A 24,175-nucleotide genomic window follows, 5' to 3' on the forward strand; every position below is an offset into this window, starting at 1 on the left:
CTATATGTGGAAGTTTACTAATTTTTCCACAAGCAGGGGCATCTGTGGTTAATAGACATATTCTACATTTTTTTCAGTAATCAGCTTATTTACTCCCATTGAATTCTTCTTTTAATAGACTTAACTTGCACATTTTTTTTCAGGATCTCGGTGCAGTTTGGTAACAGACAGTGATATTTCAAGTTAAATGTGACCAACTTAACAAAGTGTTTCACTAGATTGAGCTCTCTGTCTAAGTATACTTTAAAGGTTCTTAGCATTGAGTTCAGTTTATTGATATGCGTATACCTTCTGTGTGAATTTTTAAGATGTTAAAGCAGACTATCCATACCTACATGTCCATGAAATGAAATCTAAGGTAAACTGATTGAAACATTTTGCATTATCTATCACAACTGGCAGCACATGATGCTACTGAAGCAGTAAATTTTCTTACTTGATATTCATGGAAATTAAAGGATTTAGTTTCATCTGAACCAAACATTCTTAAAAATTGAGAATGGAAATGTGGAATGTGTTAAAGAGACAATAACCATGTCAAAAGAGCAGAAAGCAGTCAAAGGCCACTAATTGGTCTTCAACAAAGCGAGAAAATCCCTCGCCCAGAGGCGGGCTTCTGATGGCCCTTAACAAAATGTGTACCAGTTCAAACCCCAAATCATAAAATAAACAATTAAAAACATACAAGACTAACAAAAACCAGAGACTCCTGACTTGACGTCAAGGTAATCATACCAAGAGACACACCCAATATGCAAAGGTCAAGAGTCAAAAAGTCATAGTCTGGTCAAAAGATCCTTGTTAAAAAAAAAAACCCACACAAAGCGGATTTTGAGAAAAGGGTCATCGTGGTACACAATTTATCTATATATCTAATATATAGAAGATGTGGTACGAGTGCCAATCATACAGTTAATTCTCCATTTAAGGTGATACCTAATACTACAGGGAGGAGATAACTCTGTAAAATCAGCTAAACGTTTTGATTACGTTGTGTTGTTAAGGGAATATTAAGCTTCTCAATGATTAAAATAAGTGTTTGTCAAACTGCTGTATAACCAGTGTAATTTTTCTGATAAAACGGTTGGTTCAAATTTTTTGAAATTTTTATATTTTTTAAAAAGTAAAATTAATAAAATACTTTGTCAAAATTTTAAGAAAATTAAACGAGCCAAATCAATTTTAGTTAAAGTGTTGGGTACCACCTTAATTCAAACAAAATATACAAGTTTAACATTGAGGGCAAAGGTCAAGCTCACATGAAGTTTCTTGTACCAATAGACTCATCATCTTATGACAATACATCTACATGCCACATATTCAGAAGCAAGGTCAATTGAAAATTATATTTTGAGGTCAAGGTAATATACCGAGGAACTCACTGCAACATAATGACACATCCAACGTGCATACATGTAGGTCAGGAGTCAAAACGTCAAAGTCTGATCAAACGTTCCAAGTAAAAAATACACACAGCAGTCTTGCACGAAAGCTCATCATGGTACACGTAACAATGTCTTATGTCATGATGCACTACACATGCAAAATATAGAAAACCTAGGGCAGAGACAGAAACACAAGACATATAACTAAACTCAATTGAATGGTACTTGTATTACAGGTCACTACAATTGCCTTCAACAAAGAATATAAACTCTCGCAACAATGCAAAGTTAAACCCGTCTTTCACTAAAGTTTGAGCAGGATTCTTTGCAACGATTATCTTACCACTGTTAATTGAGAATCTAGTCGTTCAGTTATGTCAATAAATTAAAACGGTAAGATTAGACATTAAAACACTAAAAACTAGGGTTTACCATTAATTTTTAACCCAACCATATGATAGTACTATGGTAAACTTATGGAAACACATGATACAGTCATGAAATTGAATATTTGAAATAGTACGACAAGAACAATACTAGACATAGTTGTAAACAAAAGAAAGTAATGATACATATCGAATTTTTAATCCCAATGCACAAATTAGAACCGTTGTTTTCATTCAATTCATTTATCTAAAATGTACGCTTGGGTTTAATAAACAAGAATGGAAATTAACACTGTATATTTATATAAACGATCAATCTTGGATACTAAATAAATAAATGATTTGGAAAATACGTTGAAGGTATAAAAAGTCAAGAGAATTCTGAATGCAACTTGGTTCTATCCGGGCACTCTGGTTCTAAACCTTGGTTCCATCTGGGTTTTTTGGTTCTGAACCTTGGTTCTTTGGTTCGAAACCATGGTAACTGGTTCAACATCCGGGTTGTTTGGTTATATCAACCCAACTTTATGGTTCCATCTGGGTTCTATTCTAGATCATTCTAATGTTCCCGTTGAACATAACAGAAGATAACCACAAGTATTCGAATAAAAAGATAAAGTAGGTCAAAGACGCTAAAATTGTTTTATAACATTAAACATTTCAGCATCGGCGGTAAAGGAAGCTGTTAGGTATTTATCTTCTCTTTTAATTATTTTCATTAGGAAACTAGATAAAAATAAAGCATCGTATAGATTTTAAAAATAAACCGAAATATACAGTATATCGAACATCGTTTTATTTAATTCAATCGTTCTGTTTTCATTTTTTTTTTTACTCATCCCTTATTTCCGTTGATATTTCTAGAAGTTTTAAAACGACTTGTCGTTTAATTTGCCGACGATATGTGCATCTAGCCACTTGACCAGTTGACGACTTGCATATATATTTGAATGATTGCATATTTATTTTCAAGTTCGACTGAATTTTATTTAATTGGCTTTGTAATAATGCCAGATTTGATAGAAATACATGTGAAGTATATGTAACCATGTAACAAATCGTTTTGTTCAAAACAAAATGTTAAAAGACATATAAAAAGAAAGAGATGATCAATTTAAGTTTGTAAGCTTTAATTTATTTTTTTTAGCTGAAAAATAAGCTATAAAATATTACAAAAATGTATATGTACAATAAATTTGTCAAATTTGAGACTCCTTGTGAAGGGGATGCATATAATCATTCGGCCCAAAAAAATAGAAATCAAAATTAAATATTTTTATAATAAAATTGTGTGTGTGTGTGTGTTAATGACAGTGCCAGTGGGATGAGTATTACCAGCACAATAGTCAGAACTTCTTTGTTGGTGCCATAGTGGAGAGGTATAAGGTGGTACCTTAGTCCGTCCTTCCCGAACATCCCAAAAAATGAGTCCCGTTCTCCTAACTTCAGTTTGCCTCAACCAATATTGGGAAATACTACAAAACTTCTACACAATATAAAAAAGAAAATGTGGCACGAGTGTCAATGAGAACTCTCCACAAGAGACCAAATGACTCAGAACAACTATAGGTCACCATACGGCCTTCAACAATGAGCAAAGTCCCTACACACTAGTCAGCTATAAAAGGCCACGAAATGACAATGAAGAACAATTCAAACGAGAGAACTAACAGCCTAATTTATGTACAAAAAACAAATATGTAACACATAAACAAACGACAGACACTGAATTACAGGTTCCTGACATGCTACAGGCACATACATACCGAATAAGGCGGGATTCTCACCATCCCTCTAACCTGGGACAATGCTTATTACCACACAACACAAAATAAAATTTGAAATTTGGTAGCGTCACTTTTACCGTTTATGAGAATTCGTTCCCTATAAAAACATAGAAAATGCTGAATTTTTCGTTTCCGTTCTCTTAAATAAGTTTTACTCAATCAAACGTTATAAACCTTATACGCAATGCTTATTACCCCATTAAACAGATCTATGAAGTTCGATATTGGGTGGCGTCACTTTTACTGTTCATGAGTCACTAGATGTAAGAAGATGTGGTACGAGTACCAATGATACAAATGTCAACACGGAGCCTTAAGATAGGAAAAATGTTAAATCTGTTGTTACCGTTCTTCAACTTCAGTTTGCCTTAACCAAATATTTTGAAACTTATACATAATGCTTATGGTCACAAAGCGGTCAAAATAACGTGAATCCTGCATCTAAATGTGGAAGTTTACTGATGTTTTTTTCACAAGCAGTGGCATCTGTGGCCCATTGACATATTTTACATTTTTTAAGTAAACAGCTTATTTACTTCCATTGAATTCTACCTCTAGAATTAACTTGCATATTGTTTCAGGATCTCGGTGCAGTTTGGTAACAAACAACGATATTTCAAGTTACATGTGACCAGCATAACAAAGTTTTCACTAGATTGAGCTCTCTGTCTAAGTGTACTTTAAAGGTTCTTTGCATTGAGTTCAGTTTATTGATATGCGTATACCTTCTGTGTGAACTTTTAAGATGTAAAAACAGACTATCCATATCTGCATGTCCATGAAATGAAATGAAATCTAAGGTAAACTGATTAAAACATTTTGCATTATCTATCACAACTGGCAGCACATGGTGCTACTAAAGCAGTAAATGTTCTCTCTAATGGGGGTCTCGTTGGGGGTTCTGATCCCGGAACCCGCTTACTGTTTTGTCAGATTCCCGTATCCCGCTTACACTATATATATATAGGAAGATGTGGTGTGAGTGCCAATGAGACAACTCTCCATCCAAATAACAATTAAAAAAAAAAGTCAACCATTATAGGTCAATGTACGGCCTTCAACACGGAGCCTTGGCTCACACCGAACAACAAACTATCAAGGGCCCCACAATTACTAGTGTAAAACCATTCAAACGGGAAAACCAACGGTCTAATCTATATAAAAAAACGAAAAACGAGAAACACGTATAAATTACATAAACAAACGACAACTACTGTACATCAGATTCCTGACTTAGGACAGGTGCAAACATTTGCAGCGGGATTAAACGTTTTAATGGTACAAAACCTTCTCCCTTTTTCTGAAACAATAGCATAACATCACAACATAGAAAAACATACTATAAAATATTAATGTACGTAAGTAATTCTCATTTTTTTGTAAATTCCAGTGTCCCGCTAGACTTCAATTCCCGTTTTCACGGCACAATTATTTGACTTTCACGTGTAACGCTTACAAAAAGTCAGCAATCCCGCATCACGCTTAGGCTCCAATGAATCCCACTCAAATGTTTCACGGAAATTAAAGTATTTAGTTTTCATTCGAACCTAACATTCTTAAAAATTGAGAATGAAAATGTGGAATGTGTAAAAGAGACAGTAACATGACAACAGAGCAGAAAGCAGTCGAAGGCCACCAATGGGTCTTCAACAAAGCGTGAAAATCTCTCGATCGGAGGCGGGCTTCAGATGGCCACTAAAAAAAGAGTGTGTACTAGTTCAAAATCCAAAACATAAAACTGAACTTACAATTAAAAACATACAAGATCAACAAAAAACAGAGACTCCTGACTTGTCGTCAAGGTAATCATACCAAGAGACACACCCAATATGCAGAGGTCGAGAGTAAAAAAGTCATAGTCTGGTCAAGAGTTCCTTATAAAAAAACACAAAGCAGATTTTGAGGAAAGGGTAATCGTGCTACACAAAACTAACAAATATATCTTTATATATCTAAAATAGATATAAGATGTGGTATGAGTGCCAATCAGACAATTCCTCATTTAATTCAAACAAAATATACAAGTTCTACACTGAGGCCAAAGGTCAAGCTCAGATGAAGTTTCTATTGCCACTAGACTCATGCACCATCTTATGACAATACATCTACATGCCACATATTCAGAAGCAAGGTCAATTGAAAATTATATTTTAAGGTCAAGGTAATATACACACTGTATCCCGATGACACATCCAACGTGCATAGGTCAAGAGTCAAAAAGTCATATTCTGGTCAATAGTTCCATGTCAAAAATATACACAGCAGTCATGCACGTAGTTCATCATGGTACACGTAACAATGTCTTATGTCATGATGCACTACACATGCCAAATACAGAAAACCTAGGTCAGAGACAGAAACACAAGACATATAACTAAACTCAAATGGAACGGACTTGTATTGCAGGTCACTACAATTGCCTTCAAAATAGCACATAAACTCTCCTAAGACAGCAAAATTAAAACCGTCTTTCACAAAAGTTTAACAGGATTCTTTGCAACGATTATATTACCACTATCAATTGAGAATCGAGTCGTGCAGTTATGTCAATAAATTTAAACGGTAAGCACTAAATCTAGGGTTTACCATTAATTTCAAACCTTACCATGTGATAGTTCTATGGTAAACTGATGGAAACACATGATACAGTCATGAAATTTAATATTTGCAATAGTACGACCAGAACAATACAAGACAGAGTGGTAAAAAAATGAAATTAATGATACATACGAATTTTTAATCACAATGCACAAATACGGAACCGTAGTTTTCATTCAATTTATTTATCTAAAATGTACGCTTGCGTTAAACAATGGAAATTAACACTGTATATTGATAAAAACGATCAATCTTGTAAATATATAAATAAATAAGCAATCAATATATTCGTTTTGCTTTAAACCACTTTTAGACCACCAAAAAAAATTAACTTCAAGTAAGATAATTTTCAAGTCAATGTTAATAAAAAAAAGTTTGTTGTGGTTTTTTTTAACGAATTTTTAAATACTGTTCATAGTTTACGCAAATACTTTGAAACCAATCTAATGTGTTTTGTACATTATCACCAGTGTCATTTTATTGTATGTGTGTTGTGTGTATGTGATTACAATATGTACTTGCTTACTGTTTTACAATTAACTTATTTGCTCTCTGGTTTATGTACTATCTGTTATATATACATAACCTAGGTAAATAGATAATAATATTACTATACTATCTATGAATGTAATGGGTTTATTTTCTAATAAGAAGAAAAGATTGGATGTCGTCTTTGATTGGGCAAAGGGCAAACATGCTTCAATTATATGTTTTCAAGAACCACATAGCAGTAAAGATGTTGGAAAAATACGGTAAGAAGAATGGGGTAATAATTGCATCTTTTGTCAACATAACAATAGAAGCGATGGGGTTAGTATCATGTTTAAAAAGGATTTAGATTTTACTTTTCATGACACTAAATTTGACCAGAATGGTGGTTATCGTGTTATTGATTTCACATTATTTGAACAGAGATTGACTTTATTATGTCTATATGGATATAATACGGATGAACCATTATTGTTTGATGATATATTCTATAAAATAGCATTGTATGCTAATACTAGTATTTTATTATGTGGTGATTGGAATGTTGCCCAAGACTGCAATCTAGATACATATAACATTTTACATAAAAGAAATCCCAAATCTCTTAAAAAGATTCAAGAAAATATTGAAAAATTAGAATTATTGAATCCTTGGCGAACATGTCACCTTACTGACAAAAAATTTACTTGGCGTCAACCATCTCTTATTAAACAAAGTCGACTAGACTATTTCTTAGTCACTGTGGACATATATTCTTTTTCATAACAGAATATATGAAAAACACGAAGATTATACCTGGTTATGAGACAGATCGTTCTGCCATTGTCTTTATTTTTTTCTGCCAGTCTTGCTAAGCGGGGAAAGGGGTATTGGAAATTTAATTCACAACTTGTAAGATATGTTGAGTATGTTGAGACAATTAAGACATGTATAAAAGACACTATTTCTGAGTATTATCTTTCAGGTGACATTCAAAATTGTCTCGATGTTAAACTTACATGTAATGACCAATTTATTTTTTTTTGAAATCCTGAAGATGAAGATCAGGACTTTGTCCATTTCTTATAGTATTGAAACAAATAGAGGGGATAGGGAACACACATCTAAGCTTGAAAAAGAGGTTGAACAGTTAGAAAATATTATGAATATGTCACCGAATGTTAATGTTCAATGTTGGTTTTTTTGGTTTTTTTCTAAGCTACTTTATATGGGAAGAAACTAGAACTAGAAAATAAAAGGGACCAAAAGATTGAAGATTTAATCATCAGATCAAGAGCAAACTGGCACGAAAATGGAGAAAAATGCTCCGAATACTTTTGCAAATTGCAATTTAGAGAAGAGTAATTTCATTAAAAAGACAATGGCTGAATTGATTGATGAACAAGGTAAATATATTTCTGAACAGTCAAGCATTCTCTTTGAACAACAGAAATTTTATAAAACTCTGTATATAAGCAGAAGACTAGACAGGGAAGACAGTCTTTTTATAACCTTATGTTAAACTAACGCAGGAACAAAGTGATCTGTGTGAGGGTAACTTGACATTTGATGAATGTGCTTTGGCACTGAAACATATGACAAATGGTAAGAGTCCTGGTTCCGATGGATATACAGCTGATTTGTATAAAAAAAAATGGAGATATCTCGGTCCATACGTATATCGATTTTTATATTTTGAGTATGAGCATAGACATTTTTCTAGTTTTCAATATGACACATTCATGTTATCATTTCTAACTTAACAATGCCAATATAACTTACCGTCTAGTATTTTATTCTTCAGAGTTGCCAGTTCTCTTATTTGTTCATCTTCGATTTGAGTTGCAATAGAAGTATCCTTAATTCCATGCCGAATCAAACTACATGTGACGTCCTCTATGTCCATCCATTTGTCATTGAACTCTCCATCAGTCATATGCGTCATCTCGCATGCTGCCCGATGTCCCTGGATATTATTTCGAAGTTTAATTAGTTTTTCCAGATCTTTTTTGAGTTCACAAAAATCCAGTAAAGTCATTCTCAATTTACTGTTTAGTTGTTGCCACATGATACCACTAGAAGCTGCGACGGAGCATGAACTTTGGAGGGAAACATTTGTATGGAAGTTACACGGAGTTATTGAATTGTTAAACAGTATTTTCCATTCATATTCTAACAGCTTTCTCTTTTCACATGGATAAACGTATGTTGCGTGGCATTGACAACAGTTTTGCTTCACCTGCCACATATGGAATATGTCATGTTTACTTTTGTTTAAAAAGTCCTCAAAAGTCCCTGCTTTTAAGCAATCGATCAAAAATAAATCCTGACAAAAATTAACAAGCAGACAACGTATTAACGTCAAATCTAAATTCTTTATTTGAATCCCAATTCGACTTTTACAACAGTAGAATTTTGGAAGATTGCCTAATATATGGCATGGTAATTTTAAGCCAGAATCAAACAAATCGTCCAGCTGTTCTAAACAGAGCACTTTTTCATAGGGGAGCTGGTAACCTGTAGTACAATGCGGACATTTAACTTTGTTGTAACATAAATGGCATATATCATGCCGATGATGATTAATGAAATCTTCTAGTGACTGTTTCTTTGATGTCAAGTATTGTTCGAACACATGACATGTTGACTGAGTTGCTATGCTAACTCCTGTGATTGATTTGTAAAAATTGTTACATTCTCTTTGATTCATGGCTAGCACTATTCATAAGTTTGCCGGCCTAAAAACAGTATTTTCCCTAAACATAAGCAATTTGTCCATTTTATTGGCTCTGCTTTATTTTGGTGTATCGTTTTAATTTTCGCAGTGATCATTTTGTAATTCTGGAATTAGTTGTGTTATACTGTGTGTTTGGAGATACAGTTCTAGATATCCGCAATAAAAACTGAAAGCAGAACAAAAACATAAAATATAAAAATAAAACATTATGCATTACAAGAATATTTTTACAGATTTTATAGGGTAAAATGACGAGGTCAACATGGGATCTTATTTTAGTTTGTACACAGAGAGACATTTCCATTGGAACTTGTATCCACACTAAGGTAGCGCTTGATAAAACAGTTTGAATGGCAAGCAAAAATATAAAGATAAAAAAATATTAAAATTCCAATAGGTTTTGCCAAATGAATGTAAATGCTGCTATCTATGTCTAGAGTAGGAAGTGGTTCGAAAACGTATTACAGTATAAGCTGTATTAAATGAAAATGCACAATGGTGTGCCATGTCAGATACGTTATGTTGCCCCTCGGGTAGAGATATATTTTGATGCATATTATTTGTGATTTAGATGATATCAAAAATAAATAATGAAATGACTAATCAATTGCAACACCCACAATTAAAGATTCATTATTCAGATTTATTTTTGACATTTCACTAATTGAAATCAATTCTCAATTCAAATGATAAAAAGATAAACATTTTTTTCATTTTAACATGTTCTTAAATCTTTTCAAAGGTTTTATTTAAACAAGGTGTGTTAAATTACTTCGCGAAATCTTAAAAAAGTAGATGCAAGATCCTTGCACCACTAGTTTTATGTATTTTGTTTGTTTTTAAATTTTCCTTAACTTGTATTTTAAAACCTAAATCTTGATCGAACACGATGACAGTTTTTGATGACAAAGAAATATAAATCTTGGTTATGGTAAAGGACAAACTGGTAGAAAATATCGAGGAACATTAGAGCGTATTGAATGTATTTAAAAAAAAAAAAACAACGATTTAACGTAAGGTATTTATTAAAATTATTATGTTCTTAGCCTAATGTTATTTATTGAAAATGAAATATTTCAACTGTGACGGTCTGTTATAAACTTAACTTGTCATACAAATACATATATCTGTTATCATGTTTATATTGCTCTTACAAGATATGCACAAGGCTGTATGTTTTCAGCCTAGCAAAACTATGTTTGACATTTCCAAAAAAAAAATCGTACCACTATTTTCGAGATCCATATTAAAAATGTATGAAAAGTAAATTCAAGAACTCCGGCTTCCTCCAACAATACAAACTGGAAGCCATGAAATAGCCCAACAGCGGTGCTTACAAATTGCGTTAACCACCAAAAAACAAAAATTAAATCTTATTGTACAATATATACTTATATCATAAGTGTTTGTCTACATTGCATAATAAATTGCTTCGCTGAGTGCAGATAGAACAGTTGGGGCAAAAATTGACACAAAAATTGAAAACGATAAGTTTAATAATTCCATGCGTCCAAAGCGCTTTTTCTGGATTACAATATTCACGCTTGATACAGGTCTGAATTTGGATTGTAATTTAATATTTGACATATAATAGGTTTCTAACACAGAATGAATGCAGTCAAAGAACTTAGAATTGGTTATATAATTTGAATTGATATTCAATTTGTTGCTTTTGTGCAATACACTGCCGTTGCAAATTGACCCACCCCCCCAAAAAAAAACCAACTAAAATACCCTGTTTTGGCTTTTGTGCAATACTATATGCTGTTGTGTATTGACCCCCTTTTCAACATCTTTTTTTTTAATTGCTGACATAATTGTTCATTCATCAAATATTTTGTTTTTATCTGCCCATATGGCCAAGTGAGCTTTTCTCATCACATAGCATCCGTCGTTTGTCGTCCGTCGTCGTTAACTTTTACAAAAATATTCTCCTCTGAAACTACTGGGCTAAATTTAACCAAACTTGGCCACAATCATTATTGGGGTATCTAGTTTAAAAAATAATGTGTCCGGTGACTCTGCAAATCCAGATGGTCGCCATGGCTAAAAAGTATATATTGGTAAACTGCAGATTTGGACTTCTGTCTCTTAAACTAAAACATTTAGAGCAAATCTGACAGGAGATAAAATTGGTTATAAGGTCAAGATCTAGCTGCCTTGAAATTGTCAGATATATCGGACAAACCGTTGTTTAGTTGCTGTCCCAGATGTGGTAATTTTAAGGAAATTTAGCCGTTATTGGTTATTATCTTGAATAGTATTATAGATAGAGAAAAACTGAAAACCACAATAATGTGCAGCAATGTAGGATCTTCAAATAAGTTAACATTACAAAAATGGTCATTTGACCCCTTAAGGAGTTAATGCCCTTTATAGTCAAGTTAAACAAAATCATAAATATTTGTAATCTTTCTCAAAAATCTTCTCCTCTGAAACTACTCAGGCAAATTTAACCAAACTTTTCCGCAATCATCATTAGGGTATTTAGTTTTAAAATTGTGTCCGATGACCCGCCCCCGAACCAAGATGGCCAACATGGCTAAAAATACTCCATAGGGTAAACTGCAGTTTTTGGCTTATGTCTCTGAAACCAAATTATTTAGAGCAAACCTGACAGGGGTAACATTGTTCATTATAAAATTGAAAGTGTAAATGGGAAATGTGTCAAAGAGACAACAACCCGACCATAGAAAAAAACAACAACAGAAGGTCACCAACAGGTCTTCAATGTATGAACAAATCCCCTCACCCGGAGACGTAAATGCCCCTGAATTAGTAATTCTAAGAAAATTTTGCAGCGTTTGGTTATTATCTTGAATATTTTTGTAAAAAGAGATAAACTGTCAACAGCAAATATGACTAAAAATAAGCCAATATGACCAAAATGGTCATTTGACCCATCAAGGAATTATTGCCCTTTATAGTAAATATTATGACAATTTTCATAAATTTTTACAAAATATTTTTACTGGGCCAAGTTCTTATAGATAGAGATATTTGTAAGCGGCAACAATGTTCAGTAAAGTTAGAGCTACAAACACATCACCATCATCAAAACACAATTCTGTCATGAAAACCATCTGTTCGATATGCCGTAAACAAAGGTAAGCGACACTGCCTCTGAATTTGAAAATTAAAATAAGTTATTTCCCTCAAGCTATGTTCATATTCTTAGTTTCTCAATTCAAACTTCAAATGGAGTTTGCGATCATAATTACCCATTCAAATAACCATAAAAAGTCTTAAAATAGATCATAATCATGGGTAAAATTGAATATTTAATAATAACTTATAAAAATAAATTAGACAGCTAATCATCTCAAGACAATACAACATTTCTTTTTACATAATTTTAGAGCATTGTAAGGGAGGTAATCGAAACGTTGTGTTTGGATAACCTCCAATACACTGCTTATATATTGCCTAAAGTTATTGTCCATTGACCAGGAAACCATTGTTTCCCCCTTTTTGCCCATAATTCCTCAACAGTTTGAGCCATAACCCCACAGAGTCAATCATAACCATCACTTTTAGGGAGATCCATACACCGTGCAACAAGAAATTGTCTGGAAATTAGAAATATGCTTATTTGGGCCCCTTTTTGACCCCTTATTCCTAAACTTTTAAAACCATAACCACAAAATCAACCTCAACCTTTCTGTTGTGGTTATAAACCTTGTGTTAAAATTTCATTGATTTCTATTTACTAAAGGTAAAGTTATTGTCCGGAAACAAATCGTCTTCGGGCAACGCTGACAACGACGACGACGTGATTCCAATATTTATGACCGCAAAATTGTTTGCGGTGGTATAAAAAGCGCTGAGAGTCTAAAGTAGGTTATTCCATATAAAAAATATATAGAAATTTGGATTTAAAAACATCATTTTTGCTTTTCAACATTACATTTTCTGAAGTAATGTTTTCACAAGTTCTTTTAGGTAGGCTAATATAATCTAACAACGAGAAGGAACATAGTTTTGTAAAACCTCTCATTTATTCATGGGATATGATTGTCATCTTTAAAATCACCAAACTAACTATATATCACTACTGTAACTAATTATGAAAGAACTAGCCTACAATGATTGTCGTCGGCCATGTTTTACTTGTACTATTGGTATATATATATATGGAAGTTTTTAACGACCTTGACTGGCTATACAGCCCTTGCACGGTCGGTACTATTGGTACCAAATTTGCAACTATATTCACTGACCCGTAACATATGGTTATTCAGAATAAATGACACAATGCACTATTTTTATACATGATCTGAAAATATCAGAGATTGAAATATAAAGGAAAAATAAATAGCTTTGATTTCCAAAAATCATTTATATTACGATTATATGTAAGTTCACATAAATTGAACCATTTTTCAGAAACGATTATAATGTGAAAACAAGAACAATGTGAGCTTTTCATAACGCTCGTATATATATATGATAGGTATCTTTTAAAATAACTTAAAGTTGACAACAGTTAACATTTTGCTTCAAAATATACAATTAAATTTGTGTCTTCAATAAGAAGAATATTTTCAGTGAAGATACATAGAATTACCTAAACATATCAAAAAAGGGTTACACCAAGATTGCTACAATCACTATAAAACACATAAATATGTCAACATGGTCAACAAAGAAAATCAAAATGACATATAGAAAAAGCACATAAGCAGAAATAAATGACACGTATACAAAACATATTCCCATAGCACAATAACACAACGGCGGGTAAGTAACGAGCTACGACAAAAGGATATTACCAAAAATGGACTGAACGGTAAAGGTTCATAATTGTTAAAGTATAAAACAAGAACATAGAAGCGTAAGATGCAAATTATAATCCTGGTACTTTTTGATAACTATATGCATACGTCTGCTTTAAAACTCGATTTTTTTCATACACAAATGGACTGTGAAATATAAAAAGAAAGATGTGGTATGATTGCTAATGAGACAAACCTTCACAAGAGACCAAATGACCCATAAAGTAACAACTATAGGTCATGCTACGGCCGTTAACAATGAGCACAGCCCATACCGCATAGAAAGCTATGAACGTTTGTTAAAAACTTAAGTTTACGAAAAATAAATTACAGTCCCTGTCAATGAAATGACATTTGTTGGAACTTGCAACCTAACCTGTAACATAGAAGATGCATTTTCCCCTTAAAGATATGTATATGACTAGGCTTGAATAAAGGCAACAGTATTATCCTTATGTTCAAAAGTCAGGAATCGATTCGGCGAAAACAAATCTGGGTCAAAAAACAAAACTGAGAGAAACAATCACATCAACTATCAAAGGAAAAAAAAAATAGAAACAGAAACACTCAACTGCTATAAAAACAAACATCAACATACAAAAAAAAACGAGGTATCGATAACAACTGACATATTCCTGACTCGGTTCAAGATTTTTTAAAGAAGTAATGCTGTTTGAAACTGGTTCTGTGACTTGCCAATCCTCCCTCTTATACGGCAATATTAAAAATACCGCTTAATGACAATAATACATGTACCAAATGTACATGTCAGGAATACAATATAAATAAAACACAAGGTCACCAAACATACATGAAACGGGTTATGTTCTTCTTATATATTTTATGAGAGTATGATTATAAACCCTTAACGGCAGGGATTTTGCTTGATTTTTTATTTATGTAGACATGATCTTTCAATCGGTTCAATTGAAGTCTGGAGCTGGCATGTCAGTAACTGCTAGTATTCCTTTGTTGATTTGATGTATTATTGTAATTTTGCTAAGTTTCCTTTGTTACCTGTTATGACTTATTTTAATCTGAGTTTTACTGTATGTTTTAAGATGTGTTTATTTTTTTTTATATTGTCTGGAGGTATAGGGGAGGGTTGAGATCTCTCAAAAGAGTTTAGCCAAGACGCATTTTGTTTACGCCTTCCAAAATCAAGGGTCTCTATCGCCTTAGTAAGTGCTGTATGAATTTTAGTTTAAGTTCATTTATATTTTTTAGAATTAGTATGACGACCGTTTTCAATGAACTAGTATTCATTTTATTAGAGGTCAGAAGAATCCCACCTTCGACCGTGGAATTTCCCCACTGTTTTAAATACCCTATGATGGCCTTCGGCTGTTGTCTCCTCTATGCCCGGGTGTTGTCTCTTTGACACATTCCCCATTCCAATCTAATTATTTACAAAAGAAAAATATATATATTTGCAATTTCCCCCACAAAAAAATGTATATTATATAATTGCTAGACGCTCAGAATGTGTAACTATAGATATCGAAAAGAACTAGCTTACCATCATTGTCGTCGGCCATGTTTTACTTGTACTAACAATTTCAACTTATAATTATATTCAATGACACGTAATAAATGGTTATTTAAAACTCAATGACACAATGCACTATTTTTATACATAATCTAAAAATATCAGAGATTGAGATAGGTAAAATTAACAAAACCGAAAGTAAAAAATATTTCATTATTTGTAAGGTCATATAATCTGAAACAATTTTCCAAAAAGGATTAAAATGCAAAAAAAAAAAATCATTCTATTATATTCTAATGTATTCTAGCAATCACCAATCAGATTACGTCTAGATGACAAACAAACACGTGAGTCGTAGTCTGTAAACAAACAGCTTATTCTCTAAACATGAAAATAATTTCATCTTACGTTTATATTGTGACCAAGAAAATTTTGCGTTAAGATTGTGTTAAAGACCATTTTACATTAATATTGTGCCTAAGACAGAATGCATGAAACTTGATTAAAAGTTGGAATTATTTCAATATGCGAAACTAATACAAACATAAACTCCGATGCGCGTCATGTGATAATGATGCATCATTCTAAAAATATTTTTTATCTTAAAATAGATATTCAGTGTTACAATATTATGTTATGGTAAGCATGCGATACACGTTTTTTCTTCAATTTAATTATATAAATTTTTTAATATTTTACAACAAATTTATAAATAATCTGATAAAAACAGCTATGTTATATAAATACTTGCTGTTTTGAATATAAACTGCACTGTGCACAGCTTATGTACATTTTTTCATGTTTTTTTTATAGACAGGTCTGCCCTTTTCATTGGGGAGAAACAAAATGAAAGAAAGACAAATGAACCTGAAATGTTGTGTTCATTAAAGCCTTAAAACTATCATGCTATCATTATTTTATTATTTGTTGTATATTTTTTAAGGGCATTATTTATTTACATAGTGACTGGGAAAATATATTTCATGTTAATTATAACACTGTGAATTCATTTTTATTGATGGGAAATCAACTTCTGTGAATTCTGTGAGTTAACATGAACCACAAATTTGAATGTTTAACAACGTACATTTATTATGTTTCAGTATAGACTTGCATGATCTTTAACATGTTTAATATATACCTTAGCATGTTTTGTAAAACCAATTTTTAAAATATCAACTAAAAAACATTTCCCAATCCATAGAAATAGAAACCTAAGAAATGAATGAGTCTGGAAAGTCACAAAAAAGTTGAATATTTGCAGAGTTTGAAAGGTTGTTATGTATTCTCTCAAAGAAAACAATCATTGTCATGAAACATTGCTTATTTATCAAATTTTATTTGTGCTTGAAAGATCTTTTTCATGTATGTTTAAGTCGCAACCAGATTTTATCAGTAAGCGTTGAATAGGGAAACATATGTCATTGACGTCATCCTCCTTCTCACTCCAGTCACCCTGAGTACACGTACAGTAAATTGGAGTCATTTCTAAATGATTAAAGGCATTACGCATGCCCATGTTTGCTTATCAAGTCGACCACATCCACGTTCTTGGACAGTGCCGCATTGTGTAGGCATGTTCTACCTGATGCATCGCTTATATCAGGATTAGCTCCCTTTTCTAGAAAATATTCGACTATTTCGATTTTGTGCTTTCGTATTATTTTCAAATTTAAAACTGAATTTTCTTCATCATGCATGTCTACAAACCCGAGAGGTGGAATGCTGTTGATCGCAACCAGCAGAGCCGTGTGTTTCAACCAGTCTGTACTATTTATGCTAATTCCGAGGGAAAAAAATTCATCCAACAATAATTTCCAGTCTTCAATCATTGATTCGTCTCGACCACTACTACTTGCAGATATAATATTTTGAACGGCACCTTCCTCAGTAGAATTGTCCTAAAGCAGTGGTACACCATACGAAATGAGTTTTCTCATTAGTTGTATTTTTTGCTTAGAAGACAGTGGCGGATCCAGGGGGAAGGTTCCAGGGGTTGGAACCCCCCTTTTTTTTGGACGATCAATGCAGTTGAATGGGGACATATAGTTGGAACCCTCCTTTGTCCTGGGATGGGAATCCCCCCTTTTTTCCAATGGCTGGATCCGCCCTGCAAGATAACTTTTCATTGGACAAAAGCACTTTCATTCGAGGAAAATTGATGTCAGATAAAGAACTCTTATTGATATACGTGAATAGTTTTTCTATCATCTCATTATCTGTGGCACCCAACAAGGCTTCGTGTAAAAGTAATACCACGAATGTCGCGAAATATTCCTATATCTATTCCTGTTTTAATGCACAAATCTAAGACGTTTTTTCTGTTTTGGCGAACAGCAATCAAGGGAACAGTTAGCCAAACACGCGAATCGTCGCTAAAACATGACGCGGACTCGGAAGACTTCGATATTTCCTGCTTACACTGTTTCATTTCTTCAAGACTACTCTTGTTATTAATTATCTGATGTAGGGGTTCGTGAGTACAACAATAAAACAGTGGTGTCGTCTGTGCAAGCATTGTCATCTTTAATCATTTTTCGGCGGTCGCTTCGTCTTCTTGTATCCTTAGCCACGGACACCATTTTTTTGTACTGACAGTATGCAAGTCACGTGTTCTTATTTTCTTTCGGATTTTCGTAACAAACGAATGAAGCTCATCTTTCATTTTAATATCTTCGGCAACTTTTGGTAAAGCATCCCGAAATTTGTTCGAGAATATTTTTTTCACATTGCACTTGTTTTTTTAAGTTGAAGTTTTCTGGAGTAATATTCTGGAAATTCAAAACTGTGTTATGTGTATCAGAATGGAATTTGAGAAATAGTTCTAAATCACTGATCTTCATCATGAATGTCTCCCTTGGTTTAGATTGCGGTTCTGACGACATGTTCCCTGGTCGTGATGAAGATTTTTTTTTTTCTTTCATCCTGAAATTTGAATTTGAAATAGTCTTATGTAGATGAAACGCGCGTCTGGCGTATTAAATGTTAATCCTGGTACCTTTGATAACTATTTACACCACTGGGTCAATGCCACTGCTAGTGGACGTTTCGTCCCCGAGGGTATATCCAGCTCAGTAGTCAGCACTTCGGTGTTGACATGAATATCAATTATATGGTCATTTTTATAAATTTCCTGTTTACAAAACTTTGAATTTTTCGAAAAACTTAGGATTTTCTTACCCCCAGGAGATAACTATATGCATATGTGGGAGCACCAATACTTATTCATTAGATGTGTGATCACCAATTCTTATTCAGGTATATGTGTGAGCACCAATTCTCATTCATTCGATGTGTGAGCACCAATTCTCACTCATTCGATGTGTGAACACCCAATTTTCAGGCATGTTCATGCATGATAAGTGTGAGCACCAACTTATTCATGTTTATGTGTGAGCACTATAACTCTCATTCGTGTTTATGTGTGGGCGCCAATTATCATGCATGTATATGTGTGAGCACCCGCTCTTTTTCATGTAAAGTGTAAGCACTATTCTTTCCGTCGTGAATCAAAAATCTTCCTTAAATGTATCCATACAAATTCTTGATGGAGAGACGTCCATATTACATTTGATAAATGTTTTTAAAATGTTGTGTGTTTGCTGGGGTGGTGTAAACGTCAAAGAGCCGCAACCTTACGACCAAACAAAAAAACCCAAAAGACATGTGAAAAGTTGACGTTAAAAAGAGATGTGAGATTCCCTCAATGAGACAGCATCCCAGCGACAAAATGTATGTATAAATTAACTATTCACTTGGATCATGCTACATATATTTATTTTTTACTCAATTTTTTGGTATTTTCCGATAATAAAAATTACTGTTCGCCTGCAATAGTTAATAGTGATGAAAAGTGGCATTAAACACTTAAAAATCGATAAATCCATCATTGTTTATTTCAGACGTGTTCTACACCGATCATTGGTTTGGTAAACAAGAATCTATTAACTGGAATTGTTATTTCACTAGAGAAATGTTTTGCATCATCAACTTGTTACTATATCTTTTGCATTATGACTGTAATATTTGCTGGTGGTCATATGCATGAAGCAGTTTCAGGGAAATTATCGATATCTTCTATACCTCTAACAAAATATACTTTTAAACCCGGACTATGATGAAAACGTCAATCATCTCAATGTAAAGAAAAAAATCAGTACATGAAAAAGAAGTTTAAAGGAAGAGCAAGACAATTTAGGTAGGACCTGATTTTTAAGGTCTTTGTTTCGATCACAATTAATGTGTGATGACCTTTTGTTTATAAGTCTATGCTAAATGTTACTTTTTTTTAACTTTATTATACTAAATTATACTTTTCAAAGTTAAAATAAATTTGTTATACAACTTTCCCAGTAAACACACGACGTACTCCCGACGTCGGTTAATGGTCGTCTGAACGTCATGTCATGACCAACGTTGTGGAAACGTAAAAATCCAACGTTTGATGCAGACGTACAGACGACGTTATATGACAGCTTTAGTTGGCACTTATGGTAGAAGCATCGTTTTTTAATAAAGAACGATAACTCTCTCTACACGACCCATCTGAAAAGTTTCGTCACTCTCGTTAAATCTTGTACGATTATTTTTTTTAATGGTTTCCGAATTTAACGTTTCAACGCGAACTTGAAAAAGCGAGACAGATCGGAATAATTACGATGTTAAATACGACATGAATTTTTATTTAATACAAAAACAAGAATTCAGAAATTTTGGTAACGTTTGTAGTTTATTTAAATTTTATTGTACCACTGAAATAACCTCAGTAAGGACAACAACATCTGACGTCATGTTTCGTCTGCTTCAACTTTCCATTATCAGAGAGGTCAAAACAAATTACCTAAATAATCACAGGTTCTTCATTCAAAAGTCACAAAATCATAATAAACGATCACATATTTAGAGTAAAAGTTCCGTCCAGCTATGGGAACACAGATAAAACCTTTGCAAGCAATACATTTCGGATTTTTTTTTATAATACCCATGCGGCATGTGGGGTAAACTCCAGTGCACTGGTTGACCACGACTTCTTATCATCATCTGCCACATCATTCCCCACATCAAGGAACAGTGATAATGCCGTTGGTTATACTGTTGAATGTGATCACGGTTATGATGCTAGTAACTATAGACCCGTCTCACTCACCTGTCTATGTTGTAAATTCCTGGAACACATCATTGTCAGTAACACCTTGAAACATCTAGACAATCACAAAATACTTACCAACTGTCAGCATGGTTTTAGAGCAAGAAGAAGCTGTGAAACTCAACTCATCACGCTTTGTCATGAGCTTGCATCAGCTCTAGACAGAGGAGAGCAGATTGATATGATTATCCTTGATTTCTCTAAGGCCTTTGATCATGTGCCACAAAAACGGCTTCTAACCAAACTACAGCATTATGGAGTTACAGGACAAACACATAAGTGGATTCAATCGTTCTTAGCCAAACGTACTCAACAAGTCGTCGTTGAGGGAGAATCTTCAGAGAAAGTTCCTGTGGTGAGCGGAGTCCCCCAATGGACTGTACTTGGACCGTTACTATTCCTCCTGTTCATCAAAGACTTACCTGACAACATAACATCCAACACACGACTATTTGCAGACGATTGTATAGTATACAGAACGATAACATCTACTGCTGATACTAATATACTACAAGCAGATCTTTACAAACTTGCAGAATGGGAAAAAACCTGGGGCATGGATTTCCGCCAACAGAAGTGTAGTATACAATCTACCACTAGATCACGTTCACCAATAATACACTCATACACGCTTAAGGGACAAGTGCTAGAAAGATCAAAAAGTACCAAATACCTTGGAGTCGACATTGAATCAGACCTCTCCTGGAAACAACACATCAATAGAGTAACAACAAAAAGCGAACAGCATGCTAGGATTCCTAAAACGCAAATTAAGAACACCCAACAGCGAAACCAAGACAAATGCATATGTTGCAATGGTTAGATCCAACTTAGACTACTGTGCAACAATATGGAATCCCCACCAAAAAGAGCAAGTAAAAAAATGTTGAAATGGTCCAGCGTCGAGCAGCCCGTCCTGCCACCAACCGCTATAGGAACGCCAGTAGTGCGGGCAGCATGTTAGAAGAACTAGATTGAGAATCATTGGAAAACAGAAGAGTTAAACTACAGATTACATTACTCTACAAAGTGGTTAATGATCTTGTGGACATACCATGCGACACGTACTTAACACCAATGTCATCGAGAACAAGATCATCACATATCAAGAAGTTCCGGCAATATTCAACCACAACTAACGGCTACAAATACAGTGTTTTCCCAAGAACAGTGACAGTTTGGAACTCACTACCAGCATCTATAGCTGAGGCTCCCTCCTTGGTATCTTTCAAGAGGGAGATTTCAACACTTTCTATCTAATCTGTACAGTCCCCTATTTGCCAAGTAAGTCAAATGATGGACTGGAGCTGTGCCGGCAGGGATTATTTTCCCTGGCACCGCCACGGAAGCCGGATTGGTTCAGGCCAGATGAACGAAAAGCAAATGGGAACCCCTCCTTTTTTATACATTGCTTCATTATTATTTTTTTTATACTTTATACTCGCTTGTATATTCTTTGGTTATCTTACAAAATTACTCTTTTTCTTGCGCCCACCGGAAGCGTTGAGTATTGGTCAAGTTTGACAGATCAACGTAGAATGTAGATGTGTAGATGTTATTCATGTAGCCAGTAGCGAATCCAGAACTTTTCATATTAAAGGGAGCCCGCTGACTGACTAAAAAAAGGGGGGGGCTCCAGTCATGCTTCAGTGATTCCTTATATACTGTATAATCAACAATTGTTTTCAAACGAAAGGGGAGTGGGAGGCGGCCACCCTGTATCCGTCTATGGTAGCCCTCAGACTAATTCAAAACTTAAAAAGTTAAAAACAAAAAAAAAATATCCAAATAATTCACAATGTTCTAATTCTGTGTGTAATTCCTTTGGCAAACTCTCAATGAATCTTTTCATTGATTATGTCACATATCAGATATTTACCGTATACAGTCCCATGAGATGGAAACTTTTTTTGTTTTCTCTCTCTAAGTTTAATCATTAAAGGAGACTTGAGTCTGAGTAGTACATTTAGTACTGTATATATTGTATGCTCCCATATTGTCCAAAATTGGATTTTATGGGAAGATGGAGTTATTATGATAACCAATGAGAATACCATGACTTTGATAGGTATATAATAATATACAGGGCATGTTACTTGGAACTTGGCTTCAATCTGCAGCAGTCACCTGTATATTTTATGCATCAGTTTAAACCTGATCAAACATTTTCACTCTACCAAGTTCATGTGTACTTTAGGTTCACTACAGGTTCACATTTCAAACTATTAGCAATACACACTTATGGTTATATTACATCACAGTACCAACATTGCACTCAGTAACCAATTGCACCTACATGTATTCAACAAAAAAAGCTATGGAAATCTTACAAGTTTTCTTTCACCATGTGAAATTATCTAATTATCATATTTTTAAAATGAGCAAATTAAATTTGTTACCAGTGTCCTTTACTTCAAAAAATAATAGTTGAAGCATGAAATAATGTCAAAATGTTCAAATATTTGAAGAAATAAAACAAAACATCTGTTAATATTCCAGTTTTAAGGATTTGAAATTAAACATGTAATGATGTATGGAATTTGGATACTGACCTCATTACATAATCATGGATTGTTTGGAGGTCAGTTCAAACCCATTTCTCTACGACTCTACATACATGGACTCAAAATTAAATTGGTGTAACTATATTGTAAACAAGGATAGTCTAAAAAATAAGCACAAATGGACTTTTGCCTAGTTCATAAAAAAAAGCTGGTAAAAAACTGACAATATAGGTGCAATTTGGGTACTCTCATGTTAGCAACTTCAAAAATTTCAGTTGAAATCAAGCATATTTTAATTTTGGACCCTTCAAACTTCAATATGAACTAATTTAAACACAGGTATCAGGTGAACCCAAACATTTCTATTCAGCAGCAGTCTCTAACTACATATCTCATTAATTTTATATAATAGACCTACAAAAATATTGAAAATTTGTAGATTTATTTTTTTTTCTAGCTTCTCTCATGTGAAAGCGGTACCTTTTTGGTCACTATTTATGTGTTGCTTCTAAATAAGAATTGTAACACTTTATAGTGACTGAACAGGTTAAACAAATACTTATCAAGAAGCATAAAAAGAAGACAACTTGGAACAGCACCAGCCATGCCAGTAGATACATGAATAAAAACTCAGAATAGCATGGACAATATGTTAGATATATATGTCCTTGTGAATAGTAAGGAACGTTATCAATAATTCTGCAGATAATGCAATTTTTGTATCAAGTGTTTTGTACATTTTCTGTTAAAATTTTCACACAATCAGTGAAACGTTCAAAAAGGCTAAACTAAATTTTGATTACCGAAAGTTTCAAACAATGACAAGTGTTTTATTTACCAAATAACTCATGTGTTTCTGTGAGACAAACAAAAATCATGTGCAATTATGGGAATTAAAGG

General features: G+C 33.6%; 2 protein-coding genes across 3 annotated transcripts in view; both read right to left on the reverse strand.

Moving 5' to 3' along the window:
* The window catches only part of LOC139498897 (uncharacterized), a 28,580-nt gene extending 12,848 nt beyond the window's left edge, over window positions 1-15,732 (reverse strand). For both annotated transcript variants that reach the window (XM_071287487.1, XM_071287486.1), the window contains exons 1-2: window positions 15,656-15,732; window positions 8,407-9,527 (exon numbers count right to left, since the gene is read on the reverse strand). In XM_071287487.1, the coding sequence (XP_071143588.1) occupies window positions 8,407-9,334 (928 nt within the window). In that variant the 5' untranslated portion in view covers window positions 9,335-9,527; window positions 15,656-15,732. The remainder of the gene's footprint in view (window positions 1-8,406; window positions 9,528-15,655) is intronic.
* LOC139498898 (uncharacterized) overlaps window positions 1-24,175 on the reverse strand; it is a 332,230-nt gene that overhangs the window by 157,293 nt on the left and 150,762 nt on the right. The window lies entirely within an intron of this gene.

The sequence above is a fragment of the Mytilus edulis genome, chromosome 12, assembly GCF_963676685.1.
Source record: "Mytilus edulis chromosome 12, xbMytEdul2.2, whole genome shotgun sequence".
Lineage (NCBI taxonomy): Eukaryota > Metazoa > Mollusca > Bivalvia > Mytilida > Mytilidae > Mytilus > Mytilus edulis.